The sequence below is a fragment of the Vipera berus genome, assembly GCF_964194415.1.
Source record: "Vipera berus genome assembly, chromosome: 2".
Classification (NCBI taxonomy): Eukaryota; Metazoa; Chordata; class Lepidosauria; order Squamata; family Viperidae; genus Vipera; species Vipera berus.
Window position 1 is genome coordinate 231,794,017 of NC_138203.1, and position 21,381 is coordinate 231,815,397.

At 42.4% G+C, this 21,381-nt stretch overlaps 1 protein-coding gene across 1 annotated transcript in view; it reads left to right on the top strand.

The window, feature by feature from the left end:
- CACNA2D3 (calcium voltage-gated channel auxiliary subunit alpha2delta 3) overlaps positions 1 to 21,381 on the top strand; it is a gene marked incomplete at its 5' end in the record, with an annotated part of 625,719 nt that overhangs the window by 567,338 nt on the left and 37,000 nt on the right. The window contains 4 exons of the mRNA XM_081319069.1: positions 337 to 398; positions 953 to 997; positions 2,566 to 2,628; positions 6,843 to 6,913. Of these exons, the coding sequence (XP_081175195.1) occupies positions 337 to 398; positions 953 to 997; positions 2,566 to 2,628; positions 6,843 to 6,913 (241 nt within the window). The remainder of the gene's footprint in view (positions 1 to 336; positions 399 to 952; positions 998 to 2,565; positions 2,629 to 6,842; positions 6,914 to 21,381) is intronic.

Consider the following 21,381-nt stretch of genomic DNA (forward strand, 5'->3'; position numbering starts at 1 on the left):
TTTTAGATAGAATTGTTTAGGGCTCCTTAATAATAGATTTGCTAAAGAATCCCAACTAGGTTCCAAATGAGGTTAGAGTGAATCAATCAGAGATGTTTAATACCAGGTAAAGAACTTTGTGTCTACTCAAATCCCTACTTACATTTCTGACCCCCTAAGTTTGAAAATCTATTTGTTAAATTTTACTTGTGCCCACTTCGTTGTCCACTTTTATTTGTTGTAAAATTGCATAGCTACCTGCTCTTATGTTACACTTTTCAGATTATAAAAAATGGACTTTTAAATCTCTGTATGAAAACAGCTTATAAAATACCTATTGTTCATCATTTCAATCAGCTGTAGGTATCCAGATGAAACTGGAGTTTTTCCAAAGGAAATTTTGGACTGCCAGTAGACAGGTATGTTATTATTGAATATTTAAAAAACCTTGTGTCACTGGCTAGCAATAAAGCTGGAGAGAATCAGGAGTAAATTCCATCCTTTGATGATGGTGGCCATATGATGGAATTTATTTACCAAAACATTTTCTGCCAGTTAAAGATGAAGTTAGGTTTAAACAGACTAATGAGCCAGGATTTATTTTTTGAGTTGAGTTTAACACAAGTGCCAAGAGAACCCACTCAAAATTTGGTGCACAAGTCATCAAATGTGGATGACGTAGATTGATTTCTCATTTCCAACAGTTCTTCCAAATGTCTGAAAACATTTTTGGATCAGAGAGATATTCGTTGCGTTCAAATATAGAGCACTTTTGGGTTGACTCAGTTTCTTATTTTGCAACAGTGAATTAATTGATCCATGTTACCATTAAGGCTTATGAACCCAACACACAAAAAATAAATACTTATTTTATTGCACACCACATCATATCTAAAAGTTACAGATTTCTCTGCATTTAGAAGATGAAAATTCTAAACCTGTGTTCAATGCTACCCATCTTCTCGTCCTGCAGTGCACATCCCTTGATGGCCGATGTTCCATAAGCTGTGATGATGAGGTAAGCAAGATATTTCCTGCATGCACAGCCAATTTTTCTTAGCCATGAAACTGCAGACAATTATGCAAAGCATGTATTCATACTAAAATGAAACAAATAAGTTTCTGTTTAGAAAAGATATTCTATCTACTGGGTAGACTGATGCATGATTATGAAACTGAGGTGTAATTTTAGAAGATGACATGGAGAATTAGCTTTGAGTATTTGCTTGTTCGAAACTAAAGTCTCATTTACTATGGATGTGGTAGTAAATATGGACTGTGCTATATCACGTCTGAATGTTTCCAAAAGGAAAATATTTAGTGTAAAAAAAAATCATTGACGTTTGAAAAATAATCTACTCCAGTCTTCTCCTTGACGTGATATTTTTATTGACTGTGTGTATATGTGTTTGATGGAAAAATATTTAACTATGCCGCCACAATTTAACTAAAACCTGAAGTGGCATAGTTCAGGAAATGATTTACTGTTTAGTCTTGCTGAAGGACTAATCTGCCTTTTAATGTGGCAGCCAATATCTTTTCAATGAGTAGCATTTTTAAAATAAAGTTCTTTTTATTCAAACTTCCAAGTCTGAATGTTAAGAATAAATATGTTTGAGAGGATACTCTTATTCTGATTTTTCAGACAATATATATATATATATATATATACATATACATGTTTTTCAAGTGAATATTCTGTTAACTGCCCTTATGTCTACCTTTTGAGAAAAAACTTTGATCTGTCAGTATAAATTTAAAATGCACCAATTAAAAGTATATGTGAAAGAATTATTAATTTCAGTATCAATTGTCATTTCTTGGTTTAGAAAAATGTAGAAGTACAATGCATTTATTGTTTAAGTTACAGTTTTGGCTCTTTTCAGAAACCTCATATATATTCTAGTACAGACATGTCAAACACAAGGCCCGGGGGCCGGATCCGGCCCGCGAAGTGGTTTCATGTGGCCCGCGAAGCCATCCTGGAAACAGTGAGGGAACGGGCCCCACTGCCTTCGCCCTGGCCCAGAGACCCTCCTCCTGCCAGAGACCCTCAGATCTGTCCCACTCCTGCCCAGGCCCCCATAGGCACCCTTGATGCCAACGATGTAGAGTTGGCCATGCCCACCCAGTAGGCCATACGCACTCTAGACACGCCCACCCAGTAGGCCACACCCACCCAGGTCATACCCACCCGGCCCCCTGAGGGCAACCGCAATGCTGATGCGGCCCTCAATGAAATTGAGTTTGACACCCCTGTTCTAGTACATACTGGTATCTACAGTTTTTTATTCCATAAATGTGCTTCTTTGTACACAGTTTTCCTTTCTCGAAAAGTCACTTCATGAAACAAGTGGATTAAACCCTATGATATCTGTTTGTCTACTCTTGCACTTTGTCACATTTCTCCAGTTTCCTTTTTCCAAGATCATTACACTGATAGACAACTTGAATCTCAGTGAAGTTTTCTTCAGTCACTGCACTACAGATTTATTTTTAAAATCAAAACAGGAATATTATTTCTTCCTTAACTGAAAAATACAATATTGAAATCAAAGACTTACACACATTTTTGTGACTTTACAGAATATTAACTGTTACCTCATTGATAATAATGGATTTATATTAGTTTCAGAAGACTACACACAGGTAAGTAGAAATCTGATTCTTGCCTTCTCAAAAATCCAAAGTTATGCGATGCCTTTTCCCAGTGGTATATAGAAATAATGAATAGCATGAGATGAAAAGAGTATTAAAAAGATGACTTGCCCCAAAGCATGAAGTTTTCTTTTCAGAGGGTCTAAAATAATTTCCTTTTTGATGATCTGGAATAAAGTATTTTCATTTGGTGGCTCTGTTTTTAAGCTCATAAAACTTGGTTTGTTGTTGTTAGCTGCGAAGTCGTGTCCGACCCATTGCGACCCTATGGACAACGTTCCTCCAGGCCTTCCTGTCCTCTACCATCTGCTGGAGTCCATTTAAGCTCACGCCTACTGCTTCAGTGACTCCATCCAGCCACCTCATTCTCTGTCGTCCCCTTCTTCTATTGCCCTCAATCTTTCCCAGCATTAGGCTCTTCTCCAGTGAGTCCTTCCTTCTCATTAGGTGGCCAAAGTATTTGAGTTTTAGCTTCAGGATCTGGCCTTCTAAAGAGCAGTCAGGGTTGATCTCCTCTAGGACTGACCGGTTTGATCGCCTTGCAGTCCAAGGGACTCGCAGGAGTCTTCTCCAGCACCATAGTTCAAAGGCCTCAATTCTTTGGCACTCAGCCTTTCTTATGGTCCAGCTTTCACTGCCATACATTGCAACTGGGAAGACCATAGCCTTGACTATACGCACTTTTGTTGACAGGGTGATGTCTCTGCTTTTTAGTGTGCTGTCTAGATTTGCCATGGCTTTCCTCCCCAAGCGTCTTTTAATTTCTTGGCTACAGTCCCCATCTGCAGTGATCTTGGAGCCCAGGAAAATAAAATCTGTCACTACCTCCATTTCTTCCCCTTGTTATATAACTTGGTTATATAACCCCTTCTTCAGACATGTCTACCATGCCTGAAGACATATTAAATATGGATTTATCCTCAAGCCTTTTGCCCAAATTTTAGAAATGTTTGTGTTTAGATTTTGAACATTTTGCCAATTCTATATGACCAAGTTATGGCAGTTGATAATTGCATAGAATTTTACAGGATTAATTAAAATATTAAAAAAGGAAGTAAAAGGAGAAGATAGTACATGATCTGGGTTTTAGCCAAACCTGATACAGCACTTAGTTGAAGTTTTTCAGCAATAAAAATTATATAAAACTTGTGAAATATCAGAAGTCTGATAGCATCTTTTCTGACTAACAATTTTTATTAAAAGGCATAAGCATTTCTAAATGTTTACAGTAAGCCATTCAACAAAATGTCACAGCCAGAACAGATGTTACCAGATGATTCCTTAGTGTCAAACTTCCAGCTAACTAAATAACAATGTTTATACTATAATGGCTTCTATCTCCTCAGTGATAACTTTAAATATGATAAATTAACATTTAATATTTTAGAAGTACACAGAACCATAAGACAATGGTTCTTGCAATAGTAACTAAAAATATATTGGGTAATCAGAAATTTTCAGATGCAGGGCATAATCAAACACTAATGAATAAATATCTCATTTCTTCTTCTCTACTGAATTTATCCTGTTTTTCCCAAATTTATTTTAAAAAGTTATGTAACGCAACTGAGTTTGAGGGTTGATGAAGGTGATTCTGTAATTGAAAAGTTCTGTCAGTGGAAAAACTACATTGAATTCCACTTATGAATATAATCTATGGAAACAGGACTATAACTTGAAAAATAATGGAATTTGCTTCCATTTCCCTTTTATGGGAATTCTATAAACATCCTCTGTCATGGGTTACTGAAAAAGCAGCACAATTGTATACTCTACAAAATTAGTTGTATTGTATATACAGTAATTGAGCAGATCAAATTAACTTCTGTAGAAGACAAAATTCTAGGACATAATCTAGCTAAAGTAAAACAAAGTTCCACAGTTTCATTATAAACAAACCACAGATTTTAATATTTCCTAATAATGGGAATTAAAACTGATCGTACCCTTTGTTTCAAATTATTTAACCTATTATTATGTTGAAAGATAACTTTAAAAGTTGATTAATAACTCTTGTATATTTTAAGCATAATTATGTTCTTCTGAAAGTGAGGCATGTTTAGACTTATTTGATGACTGACATCCGGTCTTCCCAAACTTCATTCCTCAGACAGGCCTTCAGAACTGAACGTGTTCAAGCTATAAAATGCAAATGCTCAAACCAAATTTTACCCACTCAAATAATTTGGATATAAAAAGGAAACTCTTAACAGAACAATTCTTCTGTTTTGGGCCTCACTTGCAATTTCTTTGCCAGCAAACTCCCAGGTGCATAATTGAAGCCAAGTCTATCACTTACAGCAATATCAGTATTTCATTAAAGCAAACTTCATAGAATTCATGTGTAGTGATGATCTATAAAACCCTAAATGGCATGGGTCCTGATTATTTACGGGAGTACCTTTTGCCGGCGTTAACTTCCCATCGTCCTGTGCGCTCCCACAGAGAGGGCCTCCTCAGGGTGCCGTCGGTCAGGGAATGTCGACTGGCGGCCCCCAGGGGGAGAGCATTCTCTGTGGGCGCGCCTGCCCTCTGGAATCAGCTCCCTGTTGAGCTCCGGATGGCTCCTGACCTTCGCTCTTTCCGCCGTGACCTGAAGACTTGGCTATTTGAACTTGCCGGCCTGGACTGAGGGACTGGGATTTTAGATTTTAAATTTTACATTTTACATTTTAGAATGTGTTTTATTGTTAGGGCTACTTGGTTTAATTTATTTTAATTTTCGTATATTATGTATTGTATATAGTGTTTTAATTGCCCTGTACACCGCCCCAAGTCCTTCGGGAGAGGGGCGGTATATAAATGCAAATAATAAATAGTGTAAGCCCCTCAGAGGCTGCCAAAGCCCAGGCCCTCCTAGCCCCCCCTTTTGGTTACGCTCAGCAGCTGCGCTCTCAAGGCATTGGTAGAATGTCCTTTTTAGCGGGAACTCACATGGAGTGAAGCAATGGCAGGTTCTCATCATCAAAGGGGTTTACAGGAACAGAGATGACCAACCCCTAGCCACGGCAGTCAGTGTGTGACAATGTTTATCAACCCCCTGGCAGTTGTGATAATAATAGTCAATGGCTTGTAGCAGCCGCTTGGAAAATCAGGGGGGAAGCCCTTTGGCTCCAAGCAGCAACAGAAAGCACGAGCAAAGATAGTCTGCAGCAACAGCTCACCCCGCAAGGGCAGCTCCCCACAATGTCTACAGCTTGCACAGGTGATAATGATCAAAGTTCGGATGGCCGCTGATCTCTGATGCAGAAGCGACCAGCCTCTCCTTCTCTTCTGTCGGCACTCATAGTCCCATGTCTCTCTTTGTTAAATCCCCCCTTCCTTTCTAGTTAAAACCTGACTTTAAAACCCCAGCAAGCTTTCCCTCTTCTCACTCTCATTCTTTCCTTCACTCGGGATATCCCCCTGCGAAAGAAAGCAATAAAACTCCGCTTTCTCTCTCTCTCTCTCTCTCTCTCTCTCTCTCTCTCTCTCTCTCTCTCTCCTTCCCTCTATTTCAGAGGAAAAGAATCACATAAAACCCCAAACTCCTCTTTGGCTTCACCTGGTCTCTCCCCAACAACAATAACCACTCCACCCCCCCTTTCTCCTTCCCCTTTCTTTCCTTCCACCTGATCCACGCCTGCTACACCCAAACTGGCAGCAGCTGTTCGAGCTTCCCACTTCCCTCTCTCTGGCCAGGCTCCCACAAAGCCTTTCAGCCAGCTCTGCTACACATGCAACATCCTTTTACCCATGTAGAAATGCTGGGATTATTTCTTTAAGGAATCAACAAAGGTTGTTCCTGTACAGCAAAATAACATGTGCTACAAATATGGGGGATTTGAATGTCAAGGGGAAAAGCCTAGCCAAATCTCTTTGGGATTGACCAGAAAACTCACAACTTAAGACTTTGTTTTCTTATCTCAAACTTATCTTTCTTAGTCAATTCCTTTTTAGCATAATAAATAGAGTCTAAATAGCTTATTTCATAATATAAAGCTAAATGTTTATATGTGTGATTAAAATGCAGAGCATTAAATGGGTCATGTAGGAATTATTAAAGAAAACGCTTTTTATTATTTGTTTAGAATTCTCTTTCTAATGGGACTTTGGGATTTCATTTTATGATGTTAAAAAATTCTGATCATTTTATAGGAATAAAATTGTAACCAGTGTTGATTTGCATTTGTCTCAAACTTCTGAGCATTTTCTTTTGGCTTCAGACTGGAAACTTCTTTGGTGAGATTGAAGGTGCAGTGATGAACAAATTGCTAATAATGGACTCATTTAAAAGGTAAGGATGTACACACCTATTTTTTTCCACAAAAGTGAGCATATGTCTATACATCTAACAAATGCAAAGATTGGTTTGTATATCTATCTTATGTATCTATCTTGAACTTTCTGTATTTCAATACTTCTGTGCAGGTAATATCACAAAATGAAGTAGCAAAATACAGTCATCAGCTCTTATTCATAATTTCTTTAACATACTTATTCTCCAGAATGATAGCCAACCCGATATCCCTACCACATACAAATTAATAATCAAATTGCAATTTCAGTAAATCACTGTGGTTATTTCCATGAGCAGCATGGTGGCCTAGTGATAGAGCTCACACCTCATTGTGAGTTTGATCTTAGCTAGTGGCAGATATTTGTCTCTCTGGTTGCAAAAAGAAAATATCTGCTGTGAGCTTCACATAGACGTCAGGAAGGGCATCAGGCCAGTAAATGCTCAGCTCCATTCAATTGCCCCAATTCCATCCCAATGCAAGGGATTACAGGGTTGTTGAATGAAAGAAAAAGTGGTTCTTCCCATATTTATCCTCCTTGTTTCAGTGCTGGGGGAAGGATAGTCACATATTGAGAAGGCTTTTGTCTTTTATAGGAATGCAAGTGTGCATTAAAGTCCGCTGAAAAGCTAGGCCAATTCAAAAGAAACAAACTATTTGGCATTGTACAGTAGTGAAGGAACTCTGTCTGATTTCATTCCTCATCTTTTCTCTACTATAAAATTATTTTCCCTCCCCTCTCAATTTTATTCCAAAATATCTTCCAAGATGGATTAGGCTAGGAAATAATTTGTGTGCAAGACTATCCAATGATAGTTTAAGTGATTCCAGAGCTCAAGCATCCTTTTTAAAGAAGTTCATTTTTAAACAAGTAACCAGAATCTCAACCATATTGAAGAAGAGCAACACTTACAGATTAGGCCTTGGGCGAGTAATTCACTATACAAAAAATGACTTGTTCTAATTTAATACTGCTTCTAATAGATTGTAATAAATCTCACAAGATTGAAACACTGCCTAATAGCTATATAGGTACATGAAAGTGAAGTAAATAAACTAAAGTGAAAGTCGAATGATGGCTGTAAGAAAAAGTAACTAACCTGTATGAAAAGATATTAGAAGTATAAATTAGTCTTCCGACAGAATTGAAGAGGGATGTAAAAAAGAGGATAAGTTTCCCACTATGACACTGGACAGTACACAGTTTAAGGCAAACAATATAAAAACAGAATCTAAGGATTAAAAAGCAGATCTGGAAAAATAACACTAGTTCTAATAAACCACTCATCTTGTTATGGGCTCTGCCATTCACTCTAGCCCAAGGATTGGAGGAACTGGGTTTTAAGAACTTGTTTAAATAAGGATAGGGTGGGGACAATGCAGATTTCAGAGGTTGGGGGGAGAGGAGAGTGTTCTAATGATATTAGAGATACGTTGGCTGGCAGCATAAATGTGCATGTACAATTGCAAGATACATTTATGTATAAAACAATATTGCAGACATGTCTTCCATAATGATAACCTACACAATTCATGCTATTTGTGCTGATGCAAGGGGGCTTTGTGGGAATGGATGTGCTTAAAATGCAGATCCACCATCACTTAAGAAAACCACACCTGGTAGGAACCCAAAAAATTTGATCTACACTTGGAAAGGCTTTCGTGGGCAAAGAATGAGATTTCCAGAACAATATGCTCTCCCCCACTGGATATTCTCTCTGCCAGTGGAGGAAATATCTAAAGCCAATTCAAATATCCTCCAATCAACAAACTGAGGGCAGAAGGAGGGGGGATGAGGATTACGAGCACTGATTTGTATTTACAAAATATTTCATGCTTCTTGTTAAATGTTCTATCTGACAGGAATAAAGGAAAGAGACTGATGCCCATTTTTATAATTCTGATAACTAATTTGGAATTGCTCATGGATTAAGCATTAATGTTTATAAAATTCCCAATATCAAAGTCAGCTGAGAAAAGCTAAGCTCCATGTTGAAAACACCTTGTAAAAAATGAGCTTCCCAGACACTTGGGACAGTGAGATGGATATAAATTTAATAAATAAAATAAAATAATTCATCTTTCTTTTCCTCTGCAAAACTGATAGTGGCTATTATGAAAAAGAAAGTCAACCTTTGCTTTATTGTCCATGCAGATGTGGCAATATTTGAATCTAACTCAACTAAAGTTGAGTCATACCAAACTAAAGTGTAGAATTAGTCATATAGGAATTGTTCTAGAGATGTGCATCAGGGAAAAACAGAAAAGAAGGGAAGATATTGGGAAGACCAGAGAAGGGATGGAGTAATGGGTCATGCTATTCTGGAATATCAATAGCACTAGTGGTTGACAGGATGGAGAGATAGAGGGAGATAGATGGTAGTAGAAGTTAGGGATGTGGGCAAGCCAGAGAGGTAGACTTTTTCTGGACTTTGTTTCTTACTGCTGAGGCTACTTTGACAACGAAGGGAAGGGGAGATCAAAGTCAGGTGGTTTGGTAGAATAGATCAGACTGGGCGATGCTCATAAGATAGTACTTATCAGCCTTTCCCCACCTGCCCCATAAAATTAGTCCAGGATCCATCCAGGATTGTTTTTAATCCTCAGCAAATCCAAAATGGTTTGGTAGAACTATTGATTCTGCCAAACTATAGGTACCAAATAGATTGTGTCAAGTAAATGTGCTCATTTTTCATAGTTGAACTGTTGACCCCAGAAAATTATGTTGGGAAGTAATTACAACATTCACTTGGCATTCATGGTACATGATTGTTGATTTATGTCATTGTTGACATATGGAATCCAGTATGTAAGCAAACATAATGGTACAACAGATTATTAAAAATTGGCCATATATATTTATATAGGACGCGGTGGCTCAGTGGGTTAGGATGCTGAGCTTGTCGATCAGAAGGTCAGCAGTTTGGCGGGTCGAATCCCGAGTGCCCCGTAACAGAGTGAGCGCCTGTTACTTGTCCTAGCTTCTGCCAACCTAGCAGTTTGAAAGCACATAAAAATGCAAGTAGAAAAATAGGGACCACTACAGTGGGAAGGTAACAGCGTTCCGTGCGCCTTTGGCATCTAGTCATGCCGGCCACATGACCACGGAGATGTCCTCAGACAAACGCTGGCTCTTCAGCTTTGAAAGGGAGATAAGCACCAGCCCCTAGAGTCGGGAATGACTAGCACACATGTGCGGGGGAACCTTTACCTTTACCTTAGTATAATATATAGGCATTGGACTTTACATAAAAATATGAATTACCATGCTTCATCAGACCAATATCTATTAGTTCTTTCTGAATTAATGTTTTCTTGAATTTTGCTGAAATACAGTATTCAGCAATGTAACCATTGTCCATGCTGGTTAGGCTGCTTGTGGCTGAAATTTAAACTGTTTGGAGAGCCAGATGTCTACTCACTATTTAGAGTGATAAACTCATCATCCCTTTAATAATTGTAGGATTGATGTTAAATTATAAAGCAAACACAAATTTGATTCCTTCTAAAATATTTCCCTTTTATCTACAGTCTCTTGAATGTTTTTTTAAAAAAATATTTTGACACCTTCATCTGTCTATATGGTTTATATAAAAGCATCATGTCCTCAGTTTACATATGTATCGGTGTGCATGTGTGTATGTGTGAGAGAGTGAGAGAGACAGAGATTTTCCCCTATACTGGAATCAAAGAATAAGTGGTGGATGTATCAAGAGGGCCTTTGCACAACTCCATCTGGTGCTCCAGTTGAGCCCCTTCATGGATTGGAAGGCCTTCAGATTGTCACTCATGTCCTAGTCACAAACTTGTGCACTGCAACAACAATGTGCTGTTCTTGGAGCTGCTCTAGAAAGCCACTCAAAGCTGAGATCTTTGCTTCATGAGTGACATTGGTTGCCAGTTTGCTTTGGGATGTAATTCAAGTTGTTGGTCATCACCTACAGAGCACTAATAAGGCTAGGTTATTGCTTGTCTGTCATATTTTCTGCATGGCTAGAAATTCTAGAAGAATTAATGCACTCTTGGTTCCTTTGATTAAACATGGGTCTATCAGGACTCAGGAACGATGCCTTTTCTATCCCTGGACCTGCCTTCTAGAATGAGATCACCACTTAACTCTTATAAAAGTAATCCCAAACAAATTTCATAACCAACCATATTTACATCCCTGAATCACATCTTAGGTTCCCTTTCAGAAAGTTAAATCCAACTCAGTGCTAACTAGACCAAGTGTTGTAGTTTTTTGGGCTTCCCAGATTTGAAGATATTTCATATCTGACTTTGGATGGGAGGGGGCATTTCACCATTCAAGGGTGCAATGCAACTTGGAGATCCTACAAGACTCACAGCTCCTGCAAAATGATGGGTGTCAGCTATGACCCTTAAGGCCTTTACACAACTTCATCTGGGACTAATTCTGGCTGCACAAGACCAAACCTTAAGAACAAATGCATACGAAGCCAGAATTGAGATGCCAGCAACAGACAGCAAACATTGTCTCTGCAAGGAAGCTGAAGAAACAGGGGACTCGCTAGTTAATTGCTGCAGAAAGATCAAACAGAATAATTACAGACAATGGCATGCAAAGTAACTACAATGGTGCACTGCAAGAAATACCATTTGCCTGAAAGCAAGAACTGGTGAGACCACAAGATAGTCAAAGTAATAGAAAATGAAGAAACTAAAGTGCTCTGGGACTTTAGAATTCAAACAAACAAGCAACGTGCCATACAACACCCCAGACTTAACAATTTTTGATAAGAAAGACAAAAAAGTTGATAGTGGATGTGGCAGTGCCTGGAGACAACAGAATAAAAAAGATGGAATTGAATAAAAACACAAAATGAAAGACCTGCAAATAGAAGTAGAATGACTGCACCTAAAGAAAGCAAAGATAGTGCCAATAATAATAAGCAACTTAGATGAAGTCCCAAAATATCTAGAGCACCATTTGAACACCATCAGCACTGATAAAATCACCATCAGACAATTGCAAAAGGCAGCATTACTCAGAACAACTTACATCCTGCAACTACACTTTTAATGCCATCAGACACAATATTTACCTATCCCAGGTCCTTGGGAAGAACTCAATAGGTGGATAAAAATGCGAAATCCAAAACATCTGGCTGACTGTGCAACCAGCCATAATAGTACTATGCTCAAAGCAGTGAAGTATTCCTAAAATATAAGGCAATTAGAAATTTTAAATAAGAAATAAATATATTTGATTGATTGCAGGGCATTTTCAAAATTTAGTTACAGCTAGTTCTGACAATAATAGATCGGCAGCCCTTCAAAAGGAAATGAGTTAATGAAGTGTTTTTTTTTTAACTGCATCGTTTCATGAAAGATTTTTTAAAAGTGGCACACAGACTACCCAGCCGAGAACAAAATCCTTTTTTTCTCCCCTTCTAAGGACAGATCAGGGAACAGGTGCATTCAGGCATCTCAGGATACAGAATACAGGAATATTCATCACAGGTAGACAGGAATGAAAAAAGTTAATGACAAAAAAAACACCACCCCAGCTTGTCAATGCATCAGTCTCAAGACTCATTTATAATGATATCCAGTTTTAAATTCTCCGTTTCGTCCCCCATCTGGACAGTGCTTGAAACCACTTTATTTGTGGTAGGCAGATCTCGCTCCCCTCTCCTCATTCTTTTTATAATGGAGTAATCTAATTTCGGACGACAGAGAATGAGGTGGCTGGATGGAGTCACTGAAGCAGTAGGTGTGAGCTTAAATGGACTCCAGAAGATGGTAGAGGACAGGAAGGCCTGGAGGAACGTTGTCCATGGGGTTGCAATGGGTCGGACACGACTTTGCAACTAACAACAACAATCTAATTTCAGGCTGTTTTCTTCTGATCTTTTGAGACCAGGCTTCTTCCTGGGGCTGAGGCTGGGTCTCCATTCCTGATCATGCTGGCCTCCCGTCATGAGATGTCCTCCTCCAAGGAATCAAAGAGGAACACTTATTGAATTTCTTGGAGCAAGTGTGCAACCTCACAGCCAGGTTCCAGCATGATGTGTCTCAAGAAACCCAGGAGAAAAATGGAACAGTCCTTTTGCATGACCCAGTCTGATTGCTATAATAATAGATGGATTCCTTTCAAACTTAACAATTTTAATTTAGTACATTGATGAAAACTTTAGTGAAGTCAAAATATTAACAATAGTTGTTGACATTAAGAGAATAACTAGTATTAATACTGTCTCATGTAAAATAAACATTATTACTGCATTCTAATAGTTAAGCATGCAGTGGGCAAATAAAAGGAATTTGTGCTAAAACAACATGCAGAAGCTATATAGATACTCTCTCTCTCTCTCTCTCTCTCTCTCTCTCTCTCTCTCTCTCTCTCTCTCTCTCTCTCATTGAATCATTTCTTAAAAGTGTATTTGAGGTAGTCGATGGAGGCCAAATGTCTGCCTATTTATTTAAACAAAATTCTCTTTCTATGTATTCTCTTTCATGTAGTAATTTTCCAGGAGCAGAACATTTTTAGAAACTTGTATGAAGGAAGTACCATTGTGTGCTTCCAGAAATCATAAACTAAGAATAGATAACAATCAGAGTGTATTCTGCTGCATTGCATATGTTCTACCAGTCTCACCCCCCCACCCCAGATTGTGCCAGTGAAATCTGGCAGCAAAATGATAGCATTTCAGTGACATATTTTAATAGTATTCAAATATGTATTCAAAATTAAGGCTGGAAATTGCTAAGCACATTGATTTGTGCTTTAGATTTTAAGCCGCCCTGAGTCTTCGGAGAAAAGGGCGGGATATAAATGGGATTTTTAAAAAATGGAGACAAACAGCTCCCATTCTTACTCTTAAATCCATATCCCAAATCCTCCAAAGAAGGAGGTTTTTTGAGCCAATTTCAGATCATTTTCACTGGTTTGGAAAAGTTTAAGGGTCAGGATGGCAGCAGGGAGCCTCTGGGAGCCAAGCAGGTCCCTTTTCTGTCTTTAACCCTTTACCCATCAAAAATCACAAAAAGCTGTCTGAAATCAGCCCAGAAAATGGAGGGTTAAGGGTAGGGATTAGAACAATTTGTATCACAGAGAACTCCTATTTCCATTCTTCCCTCCAAGTTCAACCCTATAAAACATATATACTCTCGGGGGGGGGATTGACCCACCCCTTTTGGAAAGTTAGGAAGCTGGTGAGAAAAACTAAGAGAATATCTACACATGAAGGTGTCCAATATTGGCCAAAGTTTATGTTTATAAACGCCATGTTAGCACTGCCAGATTGGATTATGAAAAATACTAAACATATACCATCCAACAATAAAGTTGATGCGTTACTGATTGTCTTCCATTCAAATAAGTCTTTTGCATTTAAAGACTTTAGCTACCTAACTGGGCATTTAACGGGATATAAAATTGCAATAGCACTTAGACTTATATATTGCTTCACAGTGCTTTACAGCCCTCTCTAAGTGGTTTACAGCAGAATTAGCCTGCTATACTGCATTCAAACCACTACACCACCATGGCTCCAACAAATTATCTAAATATCTAACAAACATTGCTTGACAAATATTGTTGTAACTTGTTGAGTTGCTAATAGAAGGGGAACTTATCAAATTTGCATATGACACCAAGCTGGCAGTAATAGCCAACACTCCAGAAGATACAGAAGCATTTCAACACACTGGAACTCTATCTTACAAAATGAAATTCAATGGTGAGAAAAGCACAGATATAGAATAGGTGGTGTTATGTATGCAGGCACCTGCATAGCAACAGCCACCAGAGGGCGTTGGCCTGAACGATTTTGGCGGGAAACCTAGTTTCGGCGGGAAACCTAGGGCCAACCCCATTGGCTGTCCGCTTACCTGGCTAGGTATTTAAGGAGGCCAGGTAACCCTCATTCCTTAGTACACTACCCCCTTCCAATAAAGAGCTGAACACGTACTCCGGCTGGCATCTCTTCCTTGTGTCGGACCCACTACACAATAGTGGCGACGAAGGTGGGATTGCTGCTGACAAGGAGCTGAAGTCACTGGGGGAACGCTCCGCGAGCTGAAGGGAAACACATTTTCCTTCCTTCTTCCTCCCCCCACGACCGCCAGCCGACCGGACCACGCCGGTCAGCGCATCCGCGACTCGAGACCCGAACCAACACCGTGATGGCAAGAGCCGGACAACCCCGCGAATTCGACACCCGCCACCCCGAGACATGGGCCCGTTACCTGGCTCACGCCGAACTGTACATGCGGTTCAATCTGATCTTGGAGGACAGCGCGAAGGCGGCAGCCCTGCTCTGCATTGGGGGACCAGCACTCCTGGAGATCGCCGCGAACCTGTTCGCCCCGGAGGCCATCAACACCGTCGCGTACCGGGACCTTGTGGCCAAGCTCAACGCCAACATCCGGCCCCGGCGCTCCAAAGTGGCCGCAAGGTCACAGTTCGAAAAAAGGTGCTGACGAGTCCGGTGCTGAATTCCTCGCCGGCCTACGAGAAGCCACCATCGCCTGCAGGTTTTCGAACTTGGAGGAGCAGCTACGGGACTGGCTGATTTGCGGCCTACGAGACAGGCGGCTGCAAGAGCGCCTGTTCGAGAGAGAGGAGGTTTCGCTCCAGGAAGCCGAGGACGCCATCCTGGCCCACGAAGCGGCCTGCGGGGACATCCAAGCAGTCCAGGAGACCCGGACCGGCAGCCAGGCAGCCAGCATCCACCGGCAGGTCGCCACAGCCGAGGACGACCAGAGCATCGACCTCCTCCAGAGAAAGTCAACCCCCGACCAGCGAGTCAGACGCCCAGACAAGCCCAGGCCTCCCAGCAATGCTGCCAACCCTCAGAAGTGCGCAGGGTGTATTGGGAACCACGTGCACAGCCTCTGTAAGTTCTGGTCGGCCACGTGTCGGGCCTGCAAGAAAACAGGCCACATAGCCGCGGTCTATCATAGCTGCCGCCCCCGAGAGGAGATCCACAAGCTGCAACCGGAGGAATTGCCGTTCGAAGGTACCAAAACGCGAATTGGCTATGTTGAGAGCCGGCTGGCCATTAACCACACGGGTAGCCGCCGGCTGCTCAAACTCAAAATTAGACTAACAATCCGCTTGCAAGGCATCCCTTGCAGCATGGAGCTTGACTCCAGATCAGCGGTCTCGATCATTTCAGACGAGACCCTTAACTACATAAATAGCCGTAGCAAGCAGCGGATTAAATTACGGCCTACAAATTTAATCCTGACCGATTTTCAGAATTCGCCGGTCAAGGTAAAGGGGGAGGCTACCGTCTCGGTGGGGTTTAAGGGTCGTGAAGAGCACCTGGAGGTTGTAGTGGCAGAGGGCCGGAGAGCCAGCCTGATTGGCCTAGACTGGTTCGAGGCCCTGGGAATCACAGTCTCCGGGATCCACCGGATCCAGGGGAACTCCGTCAAGGCCGTCTGCAAGGAGTTTGCAGATGTCTTCGACGGGACTCTGGGCAGGTACACAGGGCCCCCCATATCGTTCAAGCTTAACTCGAACGTTCCCCCCGTTAGGGTCCGGCCGTGGCGAGTCCCCTTCGTGCTCAAACACAAAATCGAGTGCGAACTGGATAAGCTGGTGGCCCAGGGAATCTTAGAGCCTGTAGATGTGGGGGAGTGGGAAACCCCAATCGTCACCCCCCTCAAATCCAACGGGGAAATAAGGATATGTGCCAACTACAAGTGCTCAGTGAACCGCGCCCTGAACCCGCACACTTACCCGGTCCCCACGGTCAGCCACGTTCTCGTTTCCCTCCAAGGTGGCGCCATCTTTGCAAGGCTCGATCTTGCGCAGGCGTACCAGCAACTCACGGTTACTAGGGCAACAGCTGACATTCAAACCATAGTAACACACAGGGGAGCATTCCGGGTGAACAGACTGCAGTTTGGGGTCAGCGTTGCTCCTGGCATTTTCCAGGAAGTTATGGAGAAGACACTCAGGGGCATCCCAGGAGTCTGCCCCTATTTTGATGACATCCTGATTGCAGGAGCATCAGCAGAATAGCTGGCAGGTAGGGTCAGGGAGGTACTGTCCAGGCTGCGTACAGCTGGCCTCAAACTCAAGAGGGAGAAATGCAGCATAGGTGTTCCCTCCACAGAATTCTTGGGATTCAGGGTAGATGCCAGGGGAATCCACCCCACAGAGTCCAAGGTGAGGGCCATCAAACTAGCACCCACACCCAAGAACAAGGCAGAGCTACAGGCATTCCTGGGCCTGTTGAACTTCTACCACGCATTCCTTCCACACAAGGCAGCCATTGCAGAGCCACTCCACAGGTCTGGACTCCTGCCGACGACCAAAGCTTCAGAGTTTTAAAAGCACTACTGTTGGATAAGTCCACAGTAACCCATTTCATCGAGACAAAGCCCATATGCATTGCATGTGATGCATCCTCTTACGGTGTGGTCGCAGTACTCAGTCACCTCGAGCCCAATGGGGCGCAAATTCCCATAGCCTACTATTCCAGGACGCTGTCTGGAGCAGAAAGAAACTACGCCCAAATTGACAGGGAAGCCCTGGCAATCGTGGCAGGAATCAAAAAATTCCACGATTATCTGTATGGCAGGGAGTTCACTATCTACACGGACCACAAACCACTCCTAGGTCTGTTCACAACGGACAGGCAGACGCCCCAAATTCTGTCCCCCAGAATGCTCCGTTGGTCCATCTTCCTTGCAGCCTACAATTGCAAGCTGGTACACAAGCCAGGGAAGGAGCTGGGCCATGCAGACGGCCTAGGTAGGCTGCCCATTGACACCCCCAAACCAGGCCCGGCACCAGCAACACAGATCCTAGCCCTGTAGGAGCTACCAGAATGCCCACTCCATGCCAGGGACATTGACAGCAACACAGCCACCGACAACATCATGAGCAGGGTACACTCGGGTTTGCACAGGGTGGCAGGACAAGTCCCCGGGGCCCGAGTTCCAGGCCTATTTCACCAGGCACAATGAGCTCTCCACGTACAGGGGTTGCCTCCTCTGGGGAAGCAGGGTCATCATTCCCACCGCAGTCCGGGGCAAGGTATTGGACTCCTTACATGAGGGATACCCGGGGGTGGTTAGGATGAAGGCACTGGCCAGAAGCTACCTCTGGTGGCCAGGGCTGGACAAGGACATTGAGGAATGGGTCAAGGCCTGTTACACGTGCCAGAGATCCAGGCCAGAGATGCCACATGCACCCGTGCACAGGTGGGAGACCACACACACACACCCTGGTCCCGCATCCACATTGACTATGCAGGGCCTTTTCAGGGCAAACTGTTCTTTCTAGTAGTGGACAGCCACTCCAAGTGGCTGGAGGTAGTCCCTGTTCCCAACATGACCTTGGGTAGGACAATCCAGGTGCTCAGAGCTCTCTTTGCCACACACGGCCTCCCCGACGTAATTGTGTCTGATAACGGGCCTCAATTTACCGCTAATGATTTCCAGGCGTTCTTGAAGGCGAATTGGATTAGGCACTCCACCTCCACGCCCTTTCATCCATTGACTAATGGGCAAGCTGAACAGATGGTAAGGATGACCAAGGATGCACTCCGGCGCATCATCAGCAGGGACTGGCATCACAGACTGGCCAAATTTCTACTTGCCCAACACACTACACCGTGTGTTGCTACCGGGAAGAGCCCAGCGGAACTGCAATGGGGACGGTGTCTCATCACCAAGCTGGACTGTTTACACCCAGACCGAGTAGCAGCAGAGATGGATAGGCCACCATCATCATCATCATCATTGTCATCATCACCATCAGCATCAGCATCACCATCATCACCAGCACACAGAGTTCTCAATGTGGGGGACCTGGTCTGGGCAAGGAACTACGGGGCAGGGCATCCATGGGTTCCCGGGACAGTGGTTGAGAAAACTGGACCCCTCTCTTACATCGTGGGGGTGGAGGGGGACAGACACATAAGGCGACACATCGACCAGCTCAGAGGAAGGGTCCCTGAGTGCACCACACACGCCCAACAGGAAAGCCACACCCCAAGAGAGGTCAGCCCAACCGGAAACAACACAGAACAGGAACCAGAGGAGGAGGGCCTCCTGAACCCAGCTCTGCTCAACCCAGCACAGAGGCCTCAAGAACCGGCTGCACAAGCCCAGGGCCAAGCCACGCCCAGACGGTCCACCCGGCCCCACAGGACACCTGCCTACCTGGCAGACTATGTGTGCAAGTGACCACCACACAGTTGACTTGCATCTGACACACAGTGTATATAGTTATGTAGCTAGTTGCAAATTGTTTATCGTTGTTATGTGGTTCTTCTCTAAGGGGGGAGGAGTGTTATGTATGCAGGCACCTGCATAGCAACAGCCACCATGGGGCGTTGGCCTGAACGGTTTTGGCGGGAAACCTAGTTTCGGCGGGAAACCTAGGGCCAACCCCATTGGCTGTCCGCTTACCTGGCTAGGTATTTAAGGAGGCCAGGTAACCCTCATTCCAATAAAGAGCTGAACACGTACTCCGGCTGGCGTCTCTTCCTTGCGTCGGACCCACTACACAATAGGTGGTACCTGGTTCAAAAATAGTGACTGTGAGAAGGATCTTGGAGTCCTAGTGGACAGTCACTTAAATAGCCAGTAGTGTGCTGTAGTGGTGTAGGGTTAGAATGCAGTACTGCAGGCTACTTCTGCTGACTGCCAGCTGCCAGCAGTTCGGCAGTTCCATTCTCACCGGCTCAAGGTTAACTCAGCTTTCCATCCTTCTGAGGTCAGTAAAATGAGAACCCAGATTGTTGGGGGCAATATGCTGGCTCTGTAAACCACTTAAAGTGCTGTAAAGCACCGTGAAGTAATAATAATAATAATAATAATAATAATAATAATAATAATAATAATAATAATAATAATAATAATAATAATAATAATAATAATAATAATAATAATAATGATGATGATGATGATGATGATGATGATGATGATGATGATGATGATGCAGTTGGGAGGGACCTTGGAGGTCATCTAGTCCAACCCCCTGCTCAGGCAGGTAACCCTATACCATTTCAGACAAATGGCTGTCCAGTCTCTTCTTAAAAACTTCCAGTGTTGGAGCATTCACAGCCTCCGAAGGCAGGTATATAAGTCTAAGTGCTATTACTATTGCAGCTGCCAAAACATCTAACATAATGCTAGGCTGCATTAACAGAGGGATAGAATCAAGATCACGTGAAGTATTAGTACCATTTTATGAAGCCTTAGTAAGACCACACTTTGAATACTGCATCCAGTTTTGGTCCCCACAACATAAAAAAGATGTTGAGACTCTAGAAGTGCAGAGAAAAGCAGCAAAGATGATTAGGGCACTGGAGGCTAAAATATGTGAAGAACAGTTGCAGGAATTGGATATGTCTATTCTAGTGAAAAGAGGGACCTGGGGGGTGGATATTATAGCAGTGTTCCTATATTTGAATGGTTGCCCCAAAGAAGGGGAGTCACTATTTTCTAAAGCACCAGAAGCAAGACAATGTTTGGAAATTACCCAAGGAGAAAAGCAATCTAGAACTAAGGAAAAATTTCCTGACAGTAAGAACAATTAATCAGTGGAACAACTTGCACCCAGAAGTTTTGGGTATCAGTAATTCAAAATAATGAACATACTGAACATCAGGCTACCCCACGGGCTGGACGTGTTATGCCAAAACCGCACCCACCCCTTTGCTGGCAATAAAGAAAAGTTGCGATACGTCGCGCGACGTCACGTGACGTTACGAGTTTGACATGACTGCTGTACATAATTCTTCTTCCTCCTCCTATTTTCTGCACCATCACCTTGTGAGGTGGGATGGGCTGAGAGAGAGTTATTGGCCCAAAGTCACCAAGCTGGCTTATTTCTCTTTCTATTGATTGTTGTGAGCTGCCTGGAGTCATTATCTGAGATGTGGCCATATAGGTCTTGTAAATAAAATAAAATAAAAAATGTTTCTCATTTTAACTAATTTTTCAATTATCCAGGAAACTAAAATATAAAAAGTGCATTTTATAAACTACTGTATCTAAGCTGTTCAGTTTGTATGTTATAGCTTTAAAGGTTGGGTACCTAATCATGACACAAAGATGAATGGCAACATCTTTTTTTCTACCATAATTCTATGATATTGCCTTCATCTTCTCCCATGTATGAGACAATTCTTAGGTCTTGTAATGTTAAAACAGAATCTTGCTCCTTATGTCAACCCTGTTGAAGGACAATCTCAAGGTGGGTAAAATCAAACCTGAATAATGCATACCTGTACATGAGATGCATCAAATTTAATCCTTCTGTAGTATAATTCTCATAAAAGCATGTGAGCCAATGAAATAGTAAGCTGTTGTAGAAAATAATGTGAACAATTTGGCTTATTCAAGGCAATTGAACTAAATATGTAGTTCTATTTAAAAGATTATGGTTTACAGCAACACGATTCTATCAAGCCAATTTATTTCTGCATTAAGTTCACTTCATCTGATGTAGGCAAGCAAAACCCAATGCAAC